General features: G+C 46.2%; 10 protein-coding genes across 10 annotated transcripts; 7 read left to right on the top strand and 3 right to left on the bottom strand.

The window, feature by feature from the left end:
- Positions 1-1,764: 1,764 nt before the first annotated feature.
- On the top strand, positions 1,765-2,724 carry POX_c04567 (uncharacterized protein; the record flags this gene model as incomplete). The annotated part of the gene is made up of 2 exons (XM_050113439.1): positions 1,765-2,503; positions 2,558-2,724. 2 exons carry the CDS (start codon positions 1,765-1,767, stop codon positions 2,722-2,724), a joined length of 906 nt encoding a protein of 301 aa, XP_049970995.1.
- Positions 2,725-5,405: 2,681 nt separating this feature from the next.
- Positions 5,406-6,999, bottom strand: POX_c04566 (uncharacterized protein; the record flags this gene model as incomplete). The annotated part of the gene is made up of 2 exons (XM_050113438.1): positions 5,406-6,482; positions 6,532-6,999. The coding sequence occupies 2 exons, from the start codon at positions 6,997-6,999 to the stop codon at positions 5,406-5,408; spliced, it is 1,545 nt and encodes a 514-aa protein (XP_049970994.1).
- Positions 7,000-7,358: 359 nt separating this feature from the next.
- On the top strand, positions 7,359-7,643 carry POX_c04565 (uncharacterized protein; the record flags this gene model as incomplete). The annotated part of the gene is made up of 1 exon (XM_050113437.1): positions 7,359-7,643. The coding sequence occupies one exon, from the start codon at positions 7,359-7,361 to the stop codon at positions 7,641-7,643; it is 285 nt and encodes a 94-aa protein (XP_049970993.1).
- Positions 7,644-8,465: 822 nt separating this feature from the next.
- Positions 8,466-8,864, bottom strand: POX_c04564 (uncharacterized protein; the record flags this gene model as incomplete). Its single annotated transcript, XM_050113436.1, has 1 exon — positions 8,466-8,864. The coding sequence occupies one exon, from the start codon at positions 8,862-8,864 to the stop codon at positions 8,466-8,468; it is 399 nt and encodes a 132-aa protein (XP_049970992.1).
- Positions 8,865-12,111: 3,247 nt separating this feature from the next.
- On the top strand, positions 12,112-14,592 carry POX_c04563 (Mitochondrial chaperone BCS1; the record flags this gene model as incomplete). Its single annotated transcript, XM_050113435.1, has 5 exons — positions 12,112-12,373; positions 12,908-13,084; positions 13,358-13,454; positions 13,941-14,281; positions 14,348-14,592. 5 exons carry the CDS (start codon positions 12,112-12,114, stop codon positions 14,590-14,592), a joined length of 1,122 nt encoding a protein of 373 aa, XP_049970991.1.
- Positions 14,593-16,669: 2,077 nt separating this feature from the next.
- Positions 16,670-17,836, bottom strand: POX_c04562 (uncharacterized protein; the record flags this gene model as incomplete). Its single annotated transcript, XM_050113434.1, has 3 exons — positions 16,670-17,182; positions 17,235-17,688; positions 17,757-17,836. The coding sequence occupies 3 exons, from the start codon at positions 17,834-17,836 to the stop codon at positions 16,670-16,672; spliced, it is 1,047 nt and encodes a 348-aa protein (XP_049970990.1).
- A 1,465-nt stretch (positions 17,837-19,301) lies between these two features.
- On the top strand, positions 19,302-19,968 carry POX_c04561 (uncharacterized protein; the record flags this gene model as incomplete). The annotated part of the gene is made up of 2 exons (XM_050113433.1): positions 19,302-19,368; positions 19,424-19,968. The coding sequence occupies 2 exons, from the start codon at positions 19,302-19,304 to the stop codon at positions 19,966-19,968; spliced, it is 612 nt and encodes a 203-aa protein (XP_049970989.1).
- Positions 19,969-20,790: 822 nt separating this feature from the next.
- On the top strand, positions 20,791-21,229 carry POX_c04560 (uncharacterized protein; the record flags this gene model as incomplete). The annotated part of the gene is made up of 2 exons (XM_050113432.1): positions 20,791-20,808; positions 20,864-21,229. The coding sequence occupies 2 exons, from the start codon at positions 20,791-20,793 to the stop codon at positions 21,227-21,229; spliced, it is 384 nt and encodes a 127-aa protein (XP_049970988.1).
- A 441-nt stretch (positions 21,230-21,670) lies between these two features.
- POX_c04559 (uncharacterized protein) lies at positions 21,671-22,235 on the top strand (the record flags this gene model as incomplete). The annotated part of the gene is made up of 3 exons (XM_050113431.1): positions 21,671-21,842; positions 21,984-22,130; positions 22,186-22,235. The coding sequence occupies 3 exons, from the start codon at positions 21,671-21,673 to the stop codon at positions 22,233-22,235; spliced, it is 369 nt and encodes a 122-aa protein (XP_049970987.1).
- A 610-nt stretch (positions 22,236-22,845) lies between these two features.
- POX_c04558 (uncharacterized protein) lies at positions 22,846-23,166 on the top strand (the record flags this gene model as incomplete). Its single annotated transcript, XM_050113430.1, has 1 exon — positions 22,846-23,166. One exon carries the CDS (start codon positions 22,846-22,848, stop codon positions 23,164-23,166), a length of 321 nt encoding a protein of 106 aa, XP_049970986.1.
- Between the last annotated feature and the right edge of the window lie 1,363 nt (positions 23,167-24,529).

Here is a 24,529-nt window from a genome sequence, read left to right as displayed (position 1 = left end):
CACCAGACACCATACCTCTCTTGCCGTTGTAATATACCGCCAAGAACAACATGTCACGAGCGTCTACTGTGTTGTGGTTGTAAAGCAAGCCGCAAAAACATTCAAATCTCCACACCTCATTCAGCAAATTAAGATCCAATTTCTTTGGCTATCATAAGATTATTAGATATGGAGAGCGTAGAAAGGGACGACGGATAACCGCATGAAGAACTTACACTTCTCCGGATGATTTGGCAGCTACCTGTTGGCGTCTCACCAGAGTTCACGAGTCGGTGCGGGTTTTCGAATAACATTTCCAATCTGTCGGTACCGATGGAAGCTCAATAGTGTCACTGTCGATGCTACTGCTTAGCCATGAAGATTCCCTTCGAGATCTGCCTTGCGCGGCCGGTGGTTCTGTGGTCCTCTACAGTGAGAAACAAGACGAATCTTGCAGGTCTGTGTGTAGCTCACTCGAGATAGGTTGAACTTGACAAGTAGCTGAGTCTGCTTCAACTCTTGTTGGGGTTGGATTGTCTGTACGGTAGACTGGATCGGGTTCATATACCATGCCCTCAGGTCGCGCATGTGAAATTGTGGTGCCAGGAAACTCTCTATTAGGGTCTTTATCACGACATTGCTTCTCTTCTCCACCCCAAAAGGAATCATTATCGTTATGATAGCAACCTAAGGACTGAACGCAATTGGCAAGGAAAGCCGGAAGAAAGAAAGTGGGTAGACAATCCATAATAGAGGTGTGTCTGACGTCGAGAAGATGTTATCAAAGATAGAGGTACCCAGAGGTGTGTCAGGGTCATTGATATATAGTCCTATGCAATTCGCGAGCTCAGTATTATTCGTCTCTACAATCCATCAGTCTCATTGAAAAGGATCTGTACAGTCATGGTTAGTCCCCACACTCCATGAGAGTGCTATAGTGCTAACCTCCAAAGCCCTCTCCGATTCCTCAGCTTGTCTTAACTCCTCCAGCAAAACTGGCCTTACAGGCACTGGTTTATTCGAGAATTGGTTCTCCATATTTCTGGACTTGGAATCCCCCAGATGACCTTAGCCAGGATGCTAGATTGTTGCTGAATAAGTGCAAGGATTTGAAATACCTGAGACAACCTAAACATGTTAACAAAAGCGTCATCGCCTTGGTGGGGGAGGTGTTGGCCCACTGGAGCTACGATACTGTTCTCAAGTTAGCCCTGACAACTTGGCATTTTGATCATTGCCATTTTGAGCAACCGCCTGCTTCAGCCTCGGAAGATTTGATCTTCTTCTTGAGTCGGCCCAACAAGGCCGTGATTGAGATACTACAAGACCGATATAGAAGCATGATGGACCGCGGCGCTGCGTTGAGCGATTCGTTCGATTTTTTGCTGGTCTTAAACTGAGTCCAGAATGAGGGCTGGGTCTGAGCTTTGTCTGAATAGTTCTGTACTCACGAAGATATGTACCAAGGGGATTGGACGATTGTACTATTTAAACATCTACCTTCCTTTATGTTTAGTTTCTAAAAAAGGAAACGAGGCCAGGAAGAAAACCATTCATGTCCGGCGCACCACATATTTGTGTTGATGTGAATGGAATTGTGATTGGTCGAAACCGTTTTTCATGCAGGAGGTTTGTTTAATCCCGTTCGAGCCAGGCGCATGCTTTAGGATGATTACCCCGCTCAGCTGAATCAATTGCCCGAATTGGTACCCCATTTAACGGGTACCAGATCAGGTATAAAGTATTGTTATTGACCGCTGGTCGTCTTACCTCCACATAAACTCCATGGAATCTACCGACAGACTATTTCCATTCAAAGGAAGCGACTCAGAATACATTAAATATCTGGAATCCATGCTCTTGGAGGTCCGACCTTCTGGCCACCCTTCTTCTCGACCAAGCAGCCACCAAATTGCCCTTACTCCCCGGTCTGGACAGTCGAACTTCGTTAATTTATCCCAAAATTCCTTTCCCCCAAAGTCTACCAAAGGCAAAATTTCAAAACCATCTCAGAAGGTACCCCAGTGGGAGTTGGAATTAAGACGGTTTCTTTCGTCAGTTCCTTCGGCGCGGAACTGGACAAAAGCCAGAGAGACGACGGGCTTCGCCACTGTGGATAGAAACAGACTTGCTATTCAGATTCTGCTCGGAAGACCGGCAAGCTCCGTTCCCAGTTTCAGTTTCCAAGATTCAGACACGCCGTTACTTCTTCCTACGGATGAGGAAGACTTGATCAACCGAGGCTGTGAATATGGACGGTTTGTAGTGCGCTCCGTGGATGATGGCAAATTCGCGGTACGGGTGTCAAAATATCAGCAACTGATATTTGTGTGTTATTGTACTGTTCTCATTCACGTGGGGAATTCGAAAGAAACAGTCAATTGGATGATGCGGCGCTTCATCAGTGATACAGATGATAAAAACCTCGAAAGGCATCGTTCGGGTTGTTTGTGGGTGAACCGATGTATAGCAGGGTTATTAGAGCAGAGATGGGGTTATAAAAGTTGGGAGTTGTTTATCTTATGTGAGTATTTAAAGATCAACCATCTGGCGGAGGAGCATTCTGACGACGATCAAGTCGCACAATCTGTACATCAGTACGGTCGATTTGCGGACAACAAGAAGAGTATGGGATATTTCACGCGGTCAATGGGCGAGGGGGAAACGCCAATCTTTGAAGAGGGGTGGGTCCCTTACTGCATTCCTTGCATCGTCAAGTTCATAGCGGGCGATAAGATTGAGTAAGTATAATATCCACTTTTGCGGTGATATCACTAACATTCACAGGCTGTCACAAATATGTGACTGTCTCGGCTATGACTTTGCACTGATATCTCGGATATATCGTGTATTTTTCATGCCATCTAACCCCCTTGGGTACATGCTCGAGGGGCCACATGCTGTGAATCCTCTGGACTATATGCGAAATAATCCTTAATGTAAACAATAGACTGAACTGAGTCATGCGCCAAGGGCTTTGGACGTGTCTCCCGCAAGAAGGCAGTCAAACTCTGGAGTCAGTTCAAACGGGCCCCCTGTAACGCTGTACCAACCAGGGAAAACTTGATGCTGTCTGCGATCTGCGAAAATTTGGGGTTGTCCCGAGACTATTTGAATTGGAATGAAATAGAGCTCCGTCGGAGGATCAGGATTGATCAGCGTGAACACGCAGTATCGCCACATAGTGAAACCTAAACCCTGTAGACACATTAGCACACGAATAGGGAATGAATCCTCATCGAGGCCATACAGAAAGTCCCAAAGCCTGCAGGAGATCTTCGACATGAGACGCTATTCTGCCTCGAGAATATATTCGGTTCCCTTTCTCATCCAACACATAATCCGTTTGTAGCTGAGACTGGGAAATCCAGTCGACCAAGAGCTTTCTATGCACTTCTGCTTCGGCATTCATAGGTATAGGAGATGTCATCTTAGGTCGTGGAGGTTGGAAACCGCGAGATCTGAGGGTTCTGTTCAGTAATAAAGTAAGCAAAATTCGGTCGCACTCTTGGACATTTGGGAGGTGGGCTGATACTGACCATGTAACTTGATTCTCAGTATCTGGGAAGATATCCGATGTTTTTCGTACAATTATCATGGATTTCCGGAGTCCGAGGCATATTGGGGCCCAAGTGCCTAACAGGTTTTCATGTTGTGCTTTGCGGAAGTTGGCCCACGAAATTCTGTCACGTGTTTAGAGGGGCAACCCGCTGTCACCCCCGCCCCGATGATGGCAGACTGAGGGACGAAAACCCCACCATCCTCCCTCGAGTCACCTGCTATGCTATCATCCACGATCCTCTAATAGGAGTCAAGCAGTGACCCGAAATAAAGAGTATGAAGCAATCTATAAGCATCCAGAAACTTGGGAAAGGTAACTGGCATGGCAGAGCGTTGAACTACGCTTCTGATGTGGGAAAGACTGACGGGGAAAGAAGTCTCTTTCTTCGCGCAGGGAGCTTCTGTATTAGAGGGAAGAACAGCCGTGCTACTACTTCGAGGCATAGCTGTCTTAAAGTGGAATATGGCGTTGAATTACAAGCGCACGTACTTGGAATGTTTCCGTGCTAATCAATGATTCGGTATCTGATCCCCCCTGGCGCATTGTTTCATGTGGCCCGCGCAAGACCGACCTTTTAGCTGTAAATCATACATAGAACCGAGTGCACATGATAATGTATGTAAGTTCTTACTCAATACAGCGCTGATCACAATACTCTCATTAGAAATGTAATTTTTCATCGCATGAAGGAATTGACTTCCGCGTCGGCGAATCGTTCAGCTCGTCATTTCAACGCTCTGGTTTGAAAATATCCTTTCAAAAAGATGTCGATTTCGCAGAACAGGGGCTGGCGCTATCTATAATGCATTCAACCTAGTGGAAAGAGGCAACCTTTTGGCCAATCATTTACCGCGTGGTCATATGGCGTCACGCCGCAAGGGAACAATGCAAATCTTCATGCATTAGCGCGAGGCTGCGTCATACCGTCACTAAAGAAACGGCCTACCTCGCCAAACCATTGGCACCTGCTACTACCGCAGGTGGATGTCAGCAAATCTTCTTGGGCAGATCCAGTGCATAGATCATTTTAAGTTCGAAACATGTTGCAAGTGCGTACATGCAACATTCGGTAAATCACATCTGGTCTGGCGCGCACTTACTTAGCCGCCTAGCTGAAGCACGATTATGGTCGTGTACTGTAGCATGACCACACACCCTGCTCATGCTTCCTCTCCAGATGCACCCGAGCAAATGCGGAAATCTCAGGCTGCGAAGCCACGTCAATAGACCACACGCGACTAAATTGATTTCGTCCGCATATGTGCGGGGTTTCATTGCACGTGTATTCCTACTAGTGACCAGTATCGAAGGTAGCTTCTGGAACTCACCACGTTTCGCTGTTCTCAACTCCAGAGTTGACCGGCTTCAAACATCCTACTGCACCAGATCCCCTCGAGTTACCAATGTGAGTCAAGCTTCACGCTGATGAATAGCTGCTAGTGACATCCTGTAAGTATACCGCTAGCATGTATCTCTTAGGACACTCCAAGTACTCTCGACTCATTTGATTGTGGATAGTTCATGTCAGTACTAATCAGCTGAAAACGGGTTCTATCTTCACGATCACTAATATTGCGCCCTAGAATCTACTAAATGGGGGACCGACGCTCCGATTCCAGTTATGATGGTAAAATTGAAGAAGCAAGTGTCGCTATGAAGATGGACGCCAAAACCATGAGGCAGCTGTCTTCATCAGGAAAAGCTGCACAAGAAAAAAGAGGGAAGAAAGCTCTTCTGAATCTTCAGACCGCGATTGAGGATTTCAAAAGTAAGGAACAAGCAGGGAAAGGAAGTAATAGTGACGGGCAAGGGCAAAGTCGATAACGACAATCGAAAATTTGTATGTAAAACTGTACCACGAGATTCAGGACTGAAATGCTTCTCGCAAAGCGATATCATATTGCTCTTTGTCCTTTACTCTTTGCTCGATGAACGCAAACGTATTGAACGTCCAGTAAGGCATAGTAATCCGCCAAAATGATGGGTCGTCGTGCGTCTTAGTGAACATCGGTTGAATGTGATCATAGAATATGCTGAACAACGCCGTGGGGCTGCTAAGTGCTAAGGCACACCAGAACGTCCCTTTGTCCCAACCCTGCTGCAAAATAGAGTGGAGACTGATCGGCGGCTTGATCTGAAGTTCCTCCTTCGCGAAAGCTGCCATAAACTCGGCATGAAGATTCTTGTATTCATCAGGGTTGACTAAATCAATAGCCTGGTTAGTTAGCCAGTATGGAGGATGAATCATCTCTACCGGGTGGGAGCAAGCCCACTCAAGATCGATGAGGCATTTGATGTTCCAACGGTCATCCACAAAAATGTTGGTCTGATTTAGATCCGTGAGGTTAAGAAAAAATGGCCCTCGACGGAACCTTCGGCGAAAAAAAGAAGACCATATGCTTTTCATAACCATCAATGCAGCTGTCTGATAGAAACCATCTTCCAGGCTGTTGACCGCGTTAGCCTGATGGCGTAGACGGCTTTCATGGATTGCAATAATGTCACTCAGATAAGAGTCAACTGTTGTATGGGTCACATCTCGTGGTATATCAACCGGAATATGTTCATTTTCCAATTGTTGGATTTCGAGAGTGAGAGGGCGGTTGCTCAAGCTCAGATATCCCTTTTCATCCAAAACGAAGGATCCGATCTTTGGCAATGGAGTGTGAGCCAAAGTCAGTATAATTCGGGAGAGACCACGGAAGAGGTTGCTGCGCAATTCCGGGTCATGGCGACCTTCTTCCCAGGTTTCAGAGAGCACCTTGCCTCGCGACGGATTGATGTACTCAATTAAAAGATACGGTGTGTCAAACACAAGCTGATCATTGGTGGGATGCTGAATGTACCGGGATGGAGTTGGGTAGCCTAGCAAAGACAAGAGCCAACGACGGAGACGCTCAATGGTACGGGTGAAGATAGGCAAATTGTCGAGAAACGTGAACTGAGGGCGTAAGCGAAAATCCATGAAAATGAATATCAAGGCAACATACGGTCTGACCATTGGACAGTCCAAAGCCATAGAGTTGAGGAATAGGAACAGTTGCGCAATTCTCTTCAAGCCATGCGTATGTTCCGGCTTCGCAACGGACCTTCTCATCCGCATTCCCTGAACAGTAATCTTCGCCAATCCGATATGGCAAGGGAAATCGAATCATCAACTGCTTGGCGAAATTTTCTTCTTGACCACCAACATCAACGCGTATGCAAACATTGAAGCTCCCATGGATCCATTCGTCCACGTCCGCAACCTGGCACACATCTGTAGAAGCAAGGCCGAGATGGTGCGCAGCGATGGCTTTTATAAGCTTTCTATTCCGGTGAAGATGAGTAAAAAATCGGATTTTTCGATCCCTATAGCCCAACTCATGGAGAATGTTAGCATCTTTGTCCTTCGCTGCGGTGTAGGTAATTTCACCACGAAGCAAGCGAATAGGTTTCAGAGTGCTAGGCGAATCCATGCCCCTGACACTGACACATTCGAACCAGGCCTTGGCCTCGTTTGAAGGCTGAATAAGTCGAAGCTGGCTTGACTATTCCGGTAAGACAAGATGGCTCGACATAATGTTGTCTGACAGGGGTGGAAATAGGGAGTTGTACAACTGCCACACTGTCGGCTCGGGTGAACAATTCTCCCGGCCAACCCCTTTTGAGTTGGTTCGCATGGTTTCACGCGCGGCGTCTGATAATACGGTCTTTCAGACTCTCCGCCAACGCACACTGCCCTCGAGTTGAGTCTTTCAGTGCCCCCTTGTCTTCGCAATCTCACACTCAGCTGCCTCGTTCTATACGTGTCAGATCCATACACAAATTTGGCAGTATGGCCATACTTGCGCCCGAAAGAATCGACCTACCAACAGTTGCGGAGATCGAAGCCTCGCCGGATGTGTTGAGTATTCGGACAAACGCTATCAAAGTCGTTCGGGTCCGGGAACGCTTCGCAGTCAAGTTTGGCTATTCTATTCCACCCCTAGAAGCAGAGAACATGAAATTCGTCGCACACAATAGCAACGTTCCGGTGCCGACGGTTCACGACAACTTTCTCGATCGGGAAACTCAAAAGAGATATATCATTATGGATTATATCCCAGGCATGGACCTCTAAAAGTTGCTACTATTGCTTACGTCAGTGGAAAAAAAGACAATTAGTAGGCGGATTAAAGGCGCGCTTGATGAACTACGGCAGATTCTAGCTTAAGGGTATTTTGGAAACTTGGAACGCCAGCCTTATACTGATGGCGTACTCTCTTCTCCTGACGACAATCTAACAATTTCGGGGCCATTCGATAATCAAGAACAAATGAATCATGGTATCCTGACAAGGCTTGGTCAGAAGGAGTCGCCCCACTACATTCGTCTTTTGAGAGGAATGGTTGATCGAACCCTCAAAGGCCACAAGATTGTATTCACGCACGGAGATCTTCAACCAAAGAATATAATAGTTGAACGCAATGGACTCCAAGAAGATGGCAGCAGCGACTTCAAAATCACATTGATTGACTGGAATCTTTCAGGCTGGTACCCAGAATATTGGGATTTCTGCAATTCGACGCTTTATTGCCAGTTAAAGCCTGATTGGTTAGAGCTGGTCCCGGATATTCTCGACCAGTATCATTTGGAATACTTGATGATGCAGGTTGTTTACTCCTCAGTGTTTTACTAGAAACTCGTCGCCTCTTCTTTCAATTTCAAATCATCATTGTGTTCATACGGTATCTGCTATACAACTATTGTAAGATCCTAGAGGCCCTGACACCTGTAATTCCGGTCCAAATCTCTCACGTCGACGGAACTGAGAAATCGAACCTCCCATAACTAGTTGTAGGGTCTCGCTAAGCTTAGGAGTCTCCAATGACCGTTTCCTGGATTTCTTGTTCTAAGTTAGATAATGGCATGGCAAACTTGTTTTACATTTGACTTACGCTAATCAACGCTTGATGATCCCTTTTTCAAACGCTAGCTTCTGGATGTCGCGGAGCCAGTCTCCGTAGCGATAGAGAGGCGTGCCAGGATACAATTGCTTGCCCCCGAGAGTCAATTGAGCGCGGGGCGCGGGAACTGCTTGGCAACACTCTGTCTCGAATCTGGCCAAGTCTTCCTTTGAGATAGTTCCAATCTTTCTTTTGGTACCCGGTACATGGGAAGCAGAGAATTCAGGGTCCATTGAGCCTCTGGGATCGTATTTCATGCCTTGAAGTAAATTTCCAGTCACATGATAGAGACGACCTCCTTCCGACGTTCTCGGAGCGGCAGGGTTGGTTTCGATATATATAGCTTCATGGTTTGGCACGCCAGCGTATTCAGCGGTATACACGTTGAAGGACATGATGAAACTGTGAGATAGCAAATATCAACAGATCGATATATAGAACGAGAAGACAACAGATGAAGCGGTCAGCTAGGCAAAAGACTGTTCCACTGACTACTTCTGCCGGCCTTTTATATGTTCTGGGCTGAGTGTGTAATCGTCCGATATCATGCTTGCACCTAGTGTTGTACGTTTGGAAGACGTATCGCCATCTCTGGGAGATTTTCGAAATACAGAGAAGTTACAGTCGGTTCAAGAGCGCTTTTATTAAAGATGCATTGAATCGTATTGGCCGGCACCTAAGCGCCAAAATCTCCAACCCTATCTTACCTTCCCTTTTCGCTTTTCCGCAGTTCTTTGTGGTTCGAGTTAGCGCTTAAGGATAGTTAGCGCTACTGCTTCCACCAAGACCCCAATTTTGGGGTGAGAGAGATTTAGGCGCCGCTGAAGGTGTTGAAAACTTCTTATCCAACGTTAAGATACAGTAGATTTCGAAAACAGGTTACCCCTAAGACACACACGCTTTCTTTCCCAGCGCCCCACTCCGACCGCACTAGACTGTATTAGGTCAGGAACAGTCCCACCATTTTTGCTTCTAAGTATCTCTGGTGGATTACTACAATTACAGTACTGTAATTGCAAGTTCCGGCATTAGGCAGAAATCCGGGGGGGGATATAAGGAACTCAGATACACCCGTACCTCTTTGTCCCTCCACACTCCTACTCTTACAGTACTACCCCTCACTGAGCTGGCCGTCAATGCCCATTATTGACTTTGAGCACCGAACCCTGACTTCTTTCTTCTTTTCCCGAAAACAGTCACTCACCTCGCACGATGGCTGGACCGCACAGAACGTCAATTTACCCGCAGGAAGAATGCCTTGCACGTGTCGTTTGGGCAGCTCACATCCTCTATATTCTCACAAAAAGCCGAAACCATGAGGAGCTACCTGAAGCTGAGCACAATCTGGAATACGGCAGTCATATAGATGACTCGAGCGATCACGAGACAGACTACGAGACAGAGAAGAATATGATTTTGTCAGGTACTCGAGATTCTACTCGCCAGAAATTCCTGGACTGTATTGCGCAGCTGCTGTCGCCATGTAAGGGATGGGATGGAGTTACTGCAACGGCGATACGGGAAGGAGAAGACGGAGTTGAGGTTGATATTACAAGAAACGATGGTTTTCTTTCGGATGAAGATAGTGAGATTATGGGTTACTGCAAGATGTTGGAGGAATATCTAGATGGTAGAACTGGAGGTATGTAGCATACTTCAATTCTCGGTCGTGAAATTTTGAGTTTTTGATGACTTGACGGCTGAAATAGGGATGAATACAACTGCAAACTCCCCAACCGATTTCGAGCTGAAGGTGATAGACTATATGTCCCGCCGGATCGATCATTGGGTTGAGGATTTCCGAGAATCTCTACAAACCCTCCATAATTGTCCTGACTGGAGTTCTCAGCCATGGTTTGGGCAGGAGGCTGCAATGAAAGCTTGGACGACCATGACGGATCTTACACTCAAATTTGATACTGATAAGGAAGCCGTCAAATCTAGATCCTTAATAGTTCAACAAGCTTACAACTGTCTCAACTTAACTCAAGTCCGACAGTTGTTGTCGGACTCCTTTGGGATCCAGGGTGGCTTGAGACTCTGGAGCAAGTTGAACTTTATCGCTAGGCCGCTGGTCGACTGCCGATTATTGGGATCAATAGCCGCCCATGAGCCACAGTTGCGGAAATGCAGGATCTTACTAGTTTCCATTAAATCGAAGACAGCACTGGACGCCAAATACAGGCTTAGAATATCCAAGGCATGGGAACGACTTGGGCTGGGCTCCATTCCTGAACACGTGATGAGGATACTTGATTCCTTGAGCAAGAGGTTTGAAAAAGCCTGTGCAGAGAAATTTTCTCTGCATGCTGAGATGCAGCTAGTGACGCATTACGAGGAGAGATGCGCGCTTAGGCCTACATTAGACTACTTTGGATGCAGTAAGAAGACTTGCTTGCTCTGTGAAACCTTTCTTCGCTCGCTACCGAGTCCAATTGCCACACGTGGAAGGCATGGTGTTTGTTATCCTGCCTGGGCTGTACCGGGCTCAAATTCAGGTGCTATAGAAGCCGCCGTCGAGCGGTTAGAGAAAAGCCTCGTAGTTCGCATTCGAGGACTTCTCAATGATTTGAACAACCCCGGACAGAGAGGGCTCGCTGCCAATATCATGCAATCCGGCATGGTGTCAAATTTTTCACGCTTTACTCTTGAAGATGGCAGCAAGAACGCAGATGTGCGGCTTTTTAGAAGAAAAGAAAGATCAAGCATAATGAATTGCTCATTCTGTGAGTTTACATATTTTTATTTTGGAGAGCGATTAATGACTAACCAATAATGACTCAAATAGTGAAGGAATTGTCCCTACTACAAAATCGCGATATCGCCCACTCGAGAATTTCGAACCTCAATATTGTTGTGCGATGTGTAACACGAGCCCAGGGATTCAATGTGCACAGTGTCAAAGCACTTACTATTGCTCCAAAGACTGCGAGAGAAGTGACTTTCGCTCACATAGCCTTCTCTGCAAACAGTTCGCTACTCAACTTGATAGGCCCTCTCCGGGACACAAAAGGGCCATATACTTTCCAGCTGAGAGAGAGAATCCATCTTTGATATGGGTCCCATGTCGACGTCGACACGACGAGGACGGTATCAAATGGACACAGGTTGATCCGTATCCCTACCTTGGAACTGATCAACCGGTTAAAGGGATAATGCACATCGAACATAACCCGGTACGATGTCGAAACCTGGGCGCCGGATTTGCAAGCTGGGCCCCATACAAAGAAGGATACTGTGTCTCTTTGATACATCGTGAGGCCTGTTTGAAGGACGGGTCAGCCACAAATAGAAGTATATTAGCTTCTTTGAGAGCGTCCTGTGCGTCCACCCTCTCACATGAATATCGCGGTCCTATGATTGCCATACGAGAAGTTCCCCATGAGGACTATACCGATATAACACTAGCCGACTTCCGACATCTAGTGGATTACTTAATAAGCTACCGAAGCACGAATATCAGGGAAAGCGTCCCGGATCTGCTACACCGCGCCCCAACAACGGTCCGCGCGCGTGAAGATCTGCTGCCACGGCGAAATAAAGCTTCATGCTTCAGAGCCTTTTGTTTCTGTCAATGTCACCCGCGCAAACCAGATATCCCTGGGCAGCGGATCCCTCTCACCGATATCTGTCTGCCTTGGTATGGCTATACGGCTTTGGAAGGACCCGGACACTGAGTTCTGCGATGACCCGCCCGGATGGGAAGGGGGCATGACGGCAGACAGTAATCCTAATGTTGCGTTCTTGATGATGGAAACTGATGCATCCAAAGACGAGTGGGGCTGGGCGCCAATGTACTGGAATAGTGAGATAGGGAATGTTTGGGCTGTTCGGGAAGATGGGCAGGATCTGGCTGTGAATGATGTCGCAATGATGTGCCATTTTGCGAGGCGCAAACTGCAGCGTATGTTCGAAGACGTGATGGAATCGGGCTCGAGCTTAGTAAATAGGCAGAGGATCTTGGATTTTATTACTTGGGACAATATGGTTACTCATTGGGACGAGACTGGCGAGCATTAGCAATTTGGCTCGTAGGAAAAAAATAGACTCTACTGCAGGATGATAATCCAAGATCTTATCAATGAGAGTCTCAAATTAGGGTTCAATACTATAATTGAAACAGACATCGTGACTGTAGTCTAGTGGATCTGGACTATGGAAAACAATCGAAAAATTTAGTGTTAAGACCATTTAGGAGACATGAGGAGAGACAAGGATCTATTATTAGAAAAGGCTTGTATACGCTATGTCTTACTGTACTCCGGATGGGTATGGTTTCAAACGGTACGACCCAAGAAGCGGAAGCATCTGAGGGGTAATCTCCCTCGAATTCTGCCTAATGCCGGAACTTGCAATTACAGTACTGTAATTGTAGTAATCCACCAGAGATACTTAGAAGCAAAAATGGTGGGACTGTTCCTGATCTAATACAGTCTAGTGCGGTCGGAGTGGGGCGCTGGGAAAGAAAGCGTGTGTGTCTTAGGGGTAACCTGTTTTCGAAATCTACTGTACGGCATGGCAATCACCTTGAAGTGTCCTAAGTTTGATGGAGTGCTGAAACATGGCTTGCAGGGCGCCCACCGTGCAAGCGGCAACTCCGCCAGTGACCAGGCGTGTCTGAGCGACTAAAGATCAGCATCAACCGATTGCATCTGCCTTGAGCTCCCCTTGCTGATCCGAATTAAGACACTTTATGGCTTATGCTGGTGGGGTTGCCAACATTACGGGTGCCCAATGAGCCTAAAGATGCCACTTCGTTTTCAATTAGGTGGTGAGTCAGCAATTCACATGGTGGGGTTGCTCGCCTTCCCCCCTTCTCGCAGTGGATGCTTCACAGGCAAAGTGCTAATCTAACATGCAAGACTAACGCTGCTATTATCTCTTCAAGGTGACATGGATGTCGAATGGAAAAGGATGCTTCGGGAGCGCTTAGACGTACATGGCGAGGCGCACGAAAATGCCCAAGTCATTCTGGACGGATATGTGTAATTTAAGACAGTAGTCAAATCTGGACAAGAAAGGTCAAAAAACCTCAAGGATGCTGTCCTAGACGATCGCGAGCATCCAAAATCAAGCAAAGAAAAAGACTTTAACTTTTTCTCCCTGGGACGGGTCTTTCCCTTTCTGGTACAAGGGATATCTGCTCATACTTCACTGCGCTGTCAAAGACCATCGAGAAGATATCTACATCTCCTCCATTGGCCTTTATCCAAACATACTCAAAGAGCTTGTTGAAGAGTACCGAGGAAAATATCTTAATAATATTGACAAAAATATTGCTGTCTTTGAGCACCGCGAAGGGGACTGGAAGAAGACCAGGTTAAGACCAATTCGACCACTCTCTACAGTTATCATGGACAAACAAGTTCAGGATGACCTTTGGGAGATGGGAAGGACTTTCTGGATGAGCGTACTCAAAAGTGGTACGCCGACCATGGAATACCCTACCAACGAGGCTACCTTTTATACAGACCTCGTGGAACCGGAAAATCCAGCTTCAGTCTTTCACTGGCGGGGGAATTTGAACTTGATATTTATACGCTACAATTGTCCGGTATTTCGGACAGCAAGCTGATGAAGCTATTTGCTGAGCTTCCACCGCACTGTATCGTTCTCCTGGAGGACGTTGACGCCGCTGGGATGGGACGAAGGGACGGTGCAGATGCAGACCAAGAAAGCAATTCAGGCTCTAGAGTCACCCCCTCTGGTCTTCTTAATGTTCTTGATGGTGCGTCATCTCAAGAAGGTCGGGTGCTCATTATGACAACCAACCACATCGAACATTTGGACGAAGCACTCATTCGGCCTGGCCGTACGGATAAAAAGGTGCATTTTTAGCTTGCCGATAGGAAAATGTCCGCTCAACTTTTTCAGACAGTCTTCAAGCAGACGCCCGGCCACAAGCAATCCAAGAGACAATTCGGTGATGAGACGATTGAGAGACTTGCCGACAACTTTGCTTCCAAGGTGCCAGACCAATTTTTCAGTCCAGCTGAAGTTTTGTCGTTCCTGATGGAGCAGAAGAACTCGCCTTTTGGTGCTGTTACTGGTGTTGAAACCTGGGTGGCAAAGGCAAAGGAGGCAGTGAGCCAACTGAAGAGGGAGAGTTCTTGGGTGCAATAAGGACATTAAGAACGAGATAGGGAGGCCGAGCTCAATGGAGAGGCAAAGAGACGTAATACCGCGGGGGCATTTGGTTTGGGGAGAGGACTGGCAAGGCTGCAACCGACCAGGTTTTAAAATCGTAGCGGACGTGTATATGGCCCAGTGTCACTTTGTATATGATTTTTACTTGCCTTTGAATTGTTCAGACAATCCCAGCGCCAGAATTGGCCACTCTCGATACAGTAGATATATGTATTGTACAAGGGCCGGGCAACAATATAATGAAATATCGCAAAATAATGAAATCACCTGCCTTCTACACAGTAGACAGTAACTAGTAACGAGCTTTGATGGCAGAAAGCTCGCGGGGTCGCAGTTTCGAACCGCCAAATAGCCGTGTCCAATCAGCCCTTCGGAGAACCACGAGTTCCCCACTATCCCGTGTTCGAGGAGCCCACTCCGAAGTTCAAGAATCCTTTCAAGTTCGCGGTTCAGAAGAACCTCATTCAAATCGCAGCTCTTTGTGTCTTTGCATGTGACGCAAGGCTATTTAAAGGAACAAATCTCTCCCTCTTTAACAGGTCAATGCGAGAGGTTGGTCCGTACTGATAAGTCATCAAGAAAGCTGGCAAGGAATATCGACGGTACAAATTCCAGTTCAATCTGAACACTCAAGATTTCACTCTGAAGAAAAGGGCTGCTCAAGATTCCCACAAGGTTATTCGACTGCAGATGTAGAGATTGAAGTGGACAGGAATGAGGAGGAAGAAGAGCAGGCGATACGGGACTTCGAGGACCAACTGTCAAAGAACTTGAAAGAGTAGGCTTGGTCATGTCACATAGTTTCAAATCGGTAGATTTAATTGTTGCCTCACTCTCATTCTATATGCGTTAGTACTCCTTTCGTTGGAGATGAAATCATGGATTGAAACCCCTATGGCGTTTTGCGAGGCACGATGCAAAATTCTCCGAATTAGGCTTACTTCCCTGAAAGATTGTCTGAAATGTGTTTTTCCGAGGAAGAGAGACAGAAATACTCAGAGGATCATCGCCAAGAACAGGAGAAACTATAGGAACTTGGCGGGATGAGGGATCTAATCGGGACAGATGCCCTTGGCTGGGTTTTAGATGAGGATCAGCTTGAATGGCGCAGGGCTGTCAGCCAGAGCATCAAGGATGGTTTGATGGAGCATTCAAGCACTGAGATGGAGAAGACAGCGGTTCTTTACTATTTTCCTTTCGATGATCATGAAGAAAATTTGTGATGTATTTTAATACCTCAGCTTTCGATTTTATGAGACATGCCGTTCCTACACAGTCTAGAAGCACAAATAAATTCCGATGCCAATATTGTCTATTTAACCAGGTACTGTAAAACGACATAAGCTGGTCACATTTGCATCATGTCCGTCTACGCCAACCCAACGCCAAAAGGAAAAGGGCCTCTGCATAAAAGTACACAGAGGTTCAAAAGCCTAACAGGCAATTTCCAGGTATATCCACCCATTCTTGAAGGTGGCCTTGGGCTACACCAGATACCGCCTCAGTGCTAAAAGCTTGCCAAACTTGAAGGGGGCAAGTCTGTTGAGACTCGGTGGCTGCACACCGCTCCCATTTTTGTACAGTCTGGCGGCTAAAAACTTGAGGGAATTCGCCGGTTGTCAACAAGTGGACCACTGCCGCATCAAGTACAGGGTAAGGTTTGACGATACGTGGTTGGTCGCTGAGTACATATGCAATCAATGCATCCAAGGGAAAGTGGGTATAAGAGTACTCAAGGATAGCTCTATAACGCTAATATATAACCTTGAGCGCACTATCTATACTATAAGTAACCTAGTATCGTTCGTGTCGGTTAGCCGTAGGCTGCTTCTGGCGCCTGCCCTGAATGTCTCTCCCTCGGGTCCCTTGGGGCACGCCCAAGTATACCGAAACGCACGTGACAACGCTAATCCCTAGTGTCCGTAGAATGATTGGTTCACGGTCGTCACTCAAGTAACTGCGGCCCCCCGCTTCTTTGAGGTCCGTAACATATATCAGTTAAACCTCTAAGTACAAACACAGTGGCAAACAAGTACTAAAGTAGCAAAGTTCTCTAGTACAATAGCTCGTACATTTGTGCAATGTTCTTCACCACGCCAGCATTAAATCCCCAGTAGTGGACTGTGGCCTGGATCATATGATGCCCCTGAGGATCCTCCTTCAAAGCAATATTCATCAACTCTATGGGAGACTTCCCGTCCCATATTGCCTGGGACCCTTTGAAATATTTTTCTGGGTCGATTTTATGGCCCACCAGTACCGCGATTTGAACATATTTGCCGAGTTCCGTTGCGAAGAACTTGCTGTTGCCTATGTCTATGCAGTGATAGAAAATTTCCGTTATCTTCTTCGAGTTCGACGGTCCCACTCTCTGACATGTTTCGATAGCCTTGATCGCGTTGATTATCTGTGGGACTGTAGTGAAGAAATTCTGTTTCCCATAGGCATTCACCCAGTCATCCATGAGGGACTTTGGAATGAGGACATGTGGCTCGTTGTGACGTTGAATAACCAATCCATCTTTGATAAAGTTAGTAAAGCCCGAAGAGCTGGCGATGGAACGGGTCTGTCAAATTCATTTTGGAGATATTTGAATAATCCTAGCTTGTAACTCAGACAATGATTTCCTTCCGCTCTATCAAGTCATATGTTGGAACCTTTTTCATATCAAAGTTGCCCTGGCCATCAAAACGGTGCTGGTCTTTCTTCAGCTGACAATAATCCATCGCCCCGCTGCGTACTTTTTCCCACTCAACGACGCTCGTGCCTAGAGCCTTGGTATCAACCTTAAGCATTTCCAGGGCCTCCTTTACCCAGAGGACACAGTTCCAACCTGGTTGGCCTTGCCGAATAGGCGTGTTCCGCAGAATTTCGACTAGGCGATTTCTTTCCGCTACCTTCCCAACTATGATACGAACAAGTAGCATGCTAGTAGGGGCAAGTGGACATTCGCGCTCCTCGAAGAACCATTTAGAGCCCCCTGTCAATGCTAGCCTCTCCTTTGCGTGGTAACGGACCCCCATACCATCCTCTGCTTCAACTTTGGGCCCCACGATCAAGGCCCAGTGGTATCTAGCTCAGACGGGATATCAGTCTTTTAATTAATATCCGCTAAGGAAGCTTCTGCATGACGAACTCACGTGTCTTCTTTGCCTAGCATGGTAGGATTGCCTCCGCGTGCGTAGAGAGCAACATAGAGACGGTCTTTGTTAGATGGCATTGTGCAAGCGATCTTGGGAAATATAGCTAGAGCTGACGGTAATTAGGCCGGATAGTGTTCAAGGGATGCTTAAGAGCGATAGATTATTCTCTATAACCGGTTTACAGGTGGACTTTCTCAAGGGTTTTATATCTATGCATCTCCCTAGTTTACCTAACACTTTAACAGGAGTCATAACCGCTACCTGCGTGATAAGAGGTGATAAGTAGTGACTTCGGCTTATCTTCTAATCCGTATCTCCTCTAAGAATAGAATCAAGTCAATGAGCGCTTGATCCATGTCTCATGCTCAGAATATACATGTGAGCCAGGGAATATCTATTTCTGTAGTGAAAGAGCTTCACCATTCGCCTTCGTTCGGAGTGATAGCTTGTTTCAAATTGCTGCCTAGTTTATTCCTTTTTCTTCCGTTGTCAGTTCATGTTCTCTGTTTTTCTTGTTTCAGGGCCACAGGGTGCGTGCGAAGCGCGCGCCACTAATGTTCGGCGTAATGCCCACATTGTTAGCGTTTCGCCGGTACGTGATCAAGCGCATTGTAAGTTGCTAAGAGAAATTCTATCCCCGATGCAGTACGAAAGAGTTCCTTCCCAAGTTCTGTGGCTTTTTAGGCGTGTCCGCCTGTGCCGGGTGATATTTCGTAATACGTTCCTCCTGTTTGAGACAAGCTCCTTGAGGCCTGTGCTCAGGAGAACTACACTAGCGTCCCGACTGCAGTGAGTGGAAACTGCTTATTAACCAATCAGTCTCGAGAGAATAACTGCGCGCAGTTATTCTCTGTACGTTGAATAGCTATATGAGCTCTTAGCCAACACGAGAAGATTCGACCTTCGAGAAAGCCACTCAAGGCCCCGATACTTCACGCACAGAGTCTCATGCACCGTCTGGTCCCAAAATTTTCTCAACCCAGGCATGCTCCCTTGTCCCCGGATAGTAAGTGTACCCATACTGACTTAAAGCTGTGCTACTACGCTAGCGCCTTCCCTTAGCGAGTGGATTCTGCTCTTTAACCAATTGTTTTCAAGAGAATAACTGCGCGTACTTATTCTCTGAATGCTAAATGGCTATCAGGGCGCGAAGAGGTTTGTTGGTTCTTACATGCAAGAATAGTTGGGATTTCGAATATCCCAAACAAGAAGGTTAGTTTTAGCTCATCAATAAGCAGAGCTTACCCTAAGTTCTCTCGAGCCTAGTGGAAATTCTTGTTCAAAGGAAAAGAGCTCTAAATTACGAGTTCCTAGCTATACAATGATCCCCTGTCTACCTTAGAGAACCTATCAAATAAAGAACTACTAGTATGTGGTGTTGAGTCTCGGGACTAGGAGAAATTGGGTATTGTTCCGTGCTTAATTAGCTTTTGTCGATGGCATCAGATTCTAATTAAGGCCTATAAGTAAGAGTAACGTGGCACGGCTTAGCACGGCGCCATTCTATGACCGAACAAGCCTCTGACAACTTCTGCGGGAACTATGACCTCGCCTTCTTTGGATGGATCATATGCACTTTCGTTCGACTACCTCACTCAAGTGCCTAACTGTGAGAAAAATATTCTTCCACTTGACCTAAATGGTAAAGCTGACGAGGACAAAAGCTACCTTGATCTTGGAGATACAAGATATCAGTGGACCTAGCTTCCATCCAATCCACTCAGCCTTGTCTAGCGCTTGCTATTCGCTTTTCTATAATACTCAGCCGAGTCGAACGTGTGCATATTGGCTTGCCGAGATACACATAGCTTTTTTGATGCGCGGCGAGAATTTGACGTGGGCAAGGGACGATCTTTGCAAGACCTTACGCAACCGCTTGAACGAGCAAATACACGACATCCGCTCTGAAGTACCCATTGAGGTTCGAAACTTGACTGTTGTTGCTTTTTATCTACACCAGAAAATCTGGGTTCAAAGAGCGGGGGAATCTTTGAAGCCTGTTATCGACACGGGGGCATTTGAAGAAGCTTTCTTGGAAGCATTGATTCCTATTGGAAAGAGAATTGATGAGTACGATGGTCTTCAGCAATGGCAGATGAAAGTCACCATACCGTCATTACAAGGGCTTCTTGCAACTGCAGTCGGAACCCCTAACAACCTTGTATGCATGTTCAGACAGGCATGCTATGTTTACTCTCCTGACATCTAGCGTGGAATGGTAATGGGACTGGAGCTAGTTAATGAAACTATAGTCAATATACTTGCTGACGACTCACTTTCCCCTGAAGTCCGCGCTACTCAAACACACTGATAACCAGGACTGGTTCTTCGAGCTCTCATAGCGAGAAAATACCTATTGTAGTGGGGGATTCGGTTGCATATACTTAAAGGCGGATATTCAGTAGTAGGAGATGCCTGAGAGCCTTACCGTCGAGGAAGGTTATCTAGGACCCAGCTTGCGGGATCCGGCATCATCAACATACTTGATCAACAGTTTGGACGGAGGATTCAGGACAGTCTTTACAGTCGGATTCCTTACACTTGAAATGTCACACTTTTTTTGATTCCTGCCTTTGGTACCTGATATCGGATCTCACGATTACCTTGGAGGATTCCAGGACTTGCGTGCTGGTGGGTTTGGTTTGGTTCCTCTATGACTCGACCTGTCTGGTGAGATCAGACTGCTGTGAGTATTCCCCCCTTCACTGTATGACTTATGCTCAGTCTGACCCTTACGCATTCCTCGGCTCTTGATTTAAATTGAGATACTTACTTCCCATTAAGGCCTTTCCGTCAGGGGTCATAAATAGGCCAATAAACAGCTTTGTCGTTGATGAAACGCATTATTACTTTTAAAAAGGACAGACATAAATATCACCAAGTCACGGTATCTTCAAACAGAGCATCGGGTCATTATTCATTTATTTCACCGTTGATTAAATAGGACTACTACGCGGAGTTGGCGATTTGAAGAGCAGAGCACAATAGTATTAGTCATTTAAGACCTACAGTGTGCTGATAAACTAACAACATGTCTGCTACTCTTTTCGTAAGGACCGGCTGATTGATATTAGTTTTTACATTGTGCTAATTTATTTCACTAGACTTTGCGTATTTGGCTCCTACGAAAGTTTTCATCAGCTCAGGCCCTTGGGCGTAGCCTCAACGTAAGCGGCATCGAAAATGATATTCGAGCATCAGTCGTCATTGAATGCAATTGGTCGTTGAACACATTACGGGATATGGTTCTTGTTGATCTCGCTGTAACCCCTTCGGGCTTCGGAGAAGTGATCAAACTCTACCCGATGATGCTTTCATTGTTCCGGTGCGATGCAGAAGGAGAGCCTATTGTGAGCAGTTTGCTAGAGATTGGTGATCATCCAGAACCATCAAAGTATGAACTGTCACTGAAGCCTTACAATAACTATGAAATGCCACACAACAACTACATGCTCGGTGCCCCACCCTAGATCGCCTAGTTATTCGCTAGTTCGAGGAGTCACGTCTTACTCTAGTGAGCACTGCACAAGCTGCCTTATACTAGGGCCTATGATATAACGACACAAAATAGTCCACGTGCGCACTCTCACACCTGAGACACGCCAAGGTGATTGTTTCTATTCGAGGCAGTCGAAAAGGTATTTCTTGTTGAAAAGGCTGCGCCTTCTGTTGTTCATAGTCCCCATTTTATTTGCCCTTGTCGAATCCAAAGTAGGCTAGATGCAAGTTATTCCTTGTGATCATACTTGTTTTACACGAGGCGTAGAGAGCGGTCTTTCTTTCGTTGACATGTAGTGTAAAGCAGATAGCTCAGTATATAATCTCCTATTCAGCTTTAAATTGCCCTCTCATTTTCGTTATATCTCCCAGCAGCCTGGATTACCTGTTATTCAGGGCATTAAACGCACCTCATGTCTTGCTTCCTTACAATATCCCCCCGGTCCTGGCTGGCGTGGGCCCAGCCAATACGCAAGTTCTACTGCTATCTGTTGAGCTGGATTTGGGCAAAAGAGCCGGAAGTGGATCTTGAACGCGCGGTCTTTGATACGAATTCAACACAAACATGCATAGATAGTGCAGCATGTAAGTTGAGAAACTTGTTCTCGCCTTGCCTGCCCCTCAAAGAAACGGGAGGCTCATGTTCGCCGCCCCAAGCGCCCCGAGATAAACCTTCAAGAATTATCATTGTTCCCACTCAATGGTGCTAATGCCAATTTTTGTCAGATACCCATCGCCGGCCTACTTCAACCCACTTTGTTCAGTCTTCTACCAGTGGCAGCATTCTCGCTCTTCCTAATATGGAAGACAGTTTCAATTACAATCATATAGGACCTCAGGAAGGGAATGAGACTATATGGACGCCACCATCTTGTTAGTAACTTCCCTTACTATACTTAGGTGTGCGAGACTATCTGACTACTTCTAGTTGACCCTTTGAAAGCGGTCAATCATTCTGAAAGCGCTGTGTATCGCTAAAAGTCTTTGTTTCGTGGCTCTCTTTTAGTCATACGTAGTTCAGAGAAAACTGGGATTTTCCCCTATACGCGGGACTAGCACTAAGATAATCGCTCAAGTGAGTCTCCGTAGTGCTGATATCAAGGTATTATCTTGTAGAGGGTAAATTTCCTAGTGAACTATGTCATATTCAATATGTCATAAAATCAAAAAGCATACATTAGCCTAATAAAGTATTTCCGGAAAGAGACCTTCCACCCATCATCCAATGACCTACTAACCAACTACTAACTAACTACTGGCCACCTACTTAGGTATATACTTACTTTTTATTGATTTTCCTGATGACCCTATAAGTAGGGCGTCTCGAAAGCGACCTAGACTACAGTCTTGAGTCAAAGAGGCTTTTTGATTCCTTCCACACCCTCTTCTCAAATGAGTCCCCGCGTTTCGCTTATAATTAGCGCTATAAACAATTACTGTGAGCAAATCATCCTTCGGACTACAGATCCTAGGCTAATGCTTCATAGTCAACTGTCCAGAAGTACACTGCAATCCTGCCACGACTAGCTTCGAGATTATCTCTCAATATATCAATGAAGCTTTCTCGAGTTGTAGTCACGAAGGATCGATGAGGCTACTCCTATGCGAAACTCTGGATGTTAGTCTGCTCGAGGCTCCTCAAAGTGTTTATGAAAGCCTCAAGACGAGCGATGGAGAACGGAATGCTTTCTTTATCTTTGCTATATTCATCGAAGTTGGAATTATGCCGTCTCCGCCCCTCTGTCGATCAATAACCAAAATATTCCTGAACGAGCCTGGAAGTGATGTGCTAAATCACATCCTGGAAGAAATCCGGAAAGCAAGGATAGAAGCAAGAACGTCGGAAACCCCCTTCTTTGCATGCAATGTTGCGAAGCTGTTCAGTATCGGGACGAGTGGAGAAGGTTAATTGAAGTGTCAGCTGAATCGCCTTCAAGCGCTATAATGGGCTGGAAAGCTTGCGGGTCTTAACATAACTTAGGATAAATCAGCATTCTTCGGCGAAATAACCCAGTATTTGCAATTGAAGGCGGAGATTCTGGAGTTTTGCACTTACGTTCGGCACCTTAGCACCTTCAGAATTTTGCTACAGAGTAGAGGATCAAATGCTTTGTTTTCAGTCTAGCATTTTCGTATTTTGCTCACCTGAGGGTCCAGTCAGAATAGAACTCTATGCTCTCGTCTATACTTGAATGATTCCAGTCATAGCATACACAGAACAACGTACCACACTAACATCATCTAAAAGGGCAAAGTCTGAGCGATGACTATCAGACTCCAAACAGGTGACAGGTTTACGTGGGCAAGAAAATAACTGCATCGGGTAGTTTTCATAATCTGGACTGAGAGTGACAAAGGACAAGGAAAGTGATAAACGGACAACTGTCATGTATAGAGGACAGCTACACAAAAGAATAAGAGCAGGGGGCAGAATCCTGCGAGCGACATCAGAAACTTGAAGACATCAATATCAATGGCCCGACACCGACCTTCACTGTCAGAGTATAAACAAATCGCTTTTCTGCTTGCCGGCTCATGTGCCCCCCTCAGCTTAAAATTTCAGAATATAGTGCTCTCTGGAAGGCGGAAAAAGCACCTGAGTACGCTTGGTGTTCCAACCACACTGAGAGAATGTCCCCAGTGCTCTGGTAGTGTGATTCTCATCTGCCAATGCTGATAACCATCTGGTTCCTGTCTTGCCCCCATAGGTACCAATGCTTCCATGAAAGCTTCTTCTGAGGCCCCTGGCTCGTTGATATGGGTCAGATAGAATCCTTTTCTTTGAACCAAAATCCTTTGGTTCAGTGAATAGGCTATGATGGCTAGATCTTTTGCCTCAGCACATGGTAATTTGTCACATGCAACCTCCTCCGCCATTCGATCTCGTAGAGCCTGGGCAAGATAAAATTTTATCCATCGCAAGTTTTCATCATGCATGATTAAGGCTATATAGATTTCGGCAAGCCAGTAGATGTAGTTTTTCGAAGTGGTCTGGCTCTTGGAAAAGAGCTTTTGGCAAGAGCTCATCAGCTCAGGGTGTATTGGTTGAAACCTGACACCTTCAAGAACTTGTACCTCTAATATCAAAGTACCTTACCAGAAGGATTAGCAGCTTTGCCCGCCCGGAAACTTGGAGACTATCACTCACATTGAGACAAACGAGCAAAACAGGCAGCGCTATCAGCCATCGTGGCTAAAGTGAATGATACTGCGGTGATGTGAATCTTTGAAAAGTGTTGACAAATTTCTTCAGCAGACGCTGCGCAGCAGAG

The sequence above is a fragment of the Penicillium oxalicum genome, chromosome III (genome assembly GCF_001723175.1).
Source record: "Penicillium oxalicum strain HP7-1 chromosome III, whole genome shotgun sequence".
In the NCBI taxonomy this organism is placed as follows: Eukaryota; Fungi; Ascomycota; class Eurotiomycetes; order Eurotiales; family Aspergillaceae; genus Penicillium; species Penicillium oxalicum.
This window is presented reverse-complemented; position numbering and strand designations above follow the sequence as displayed.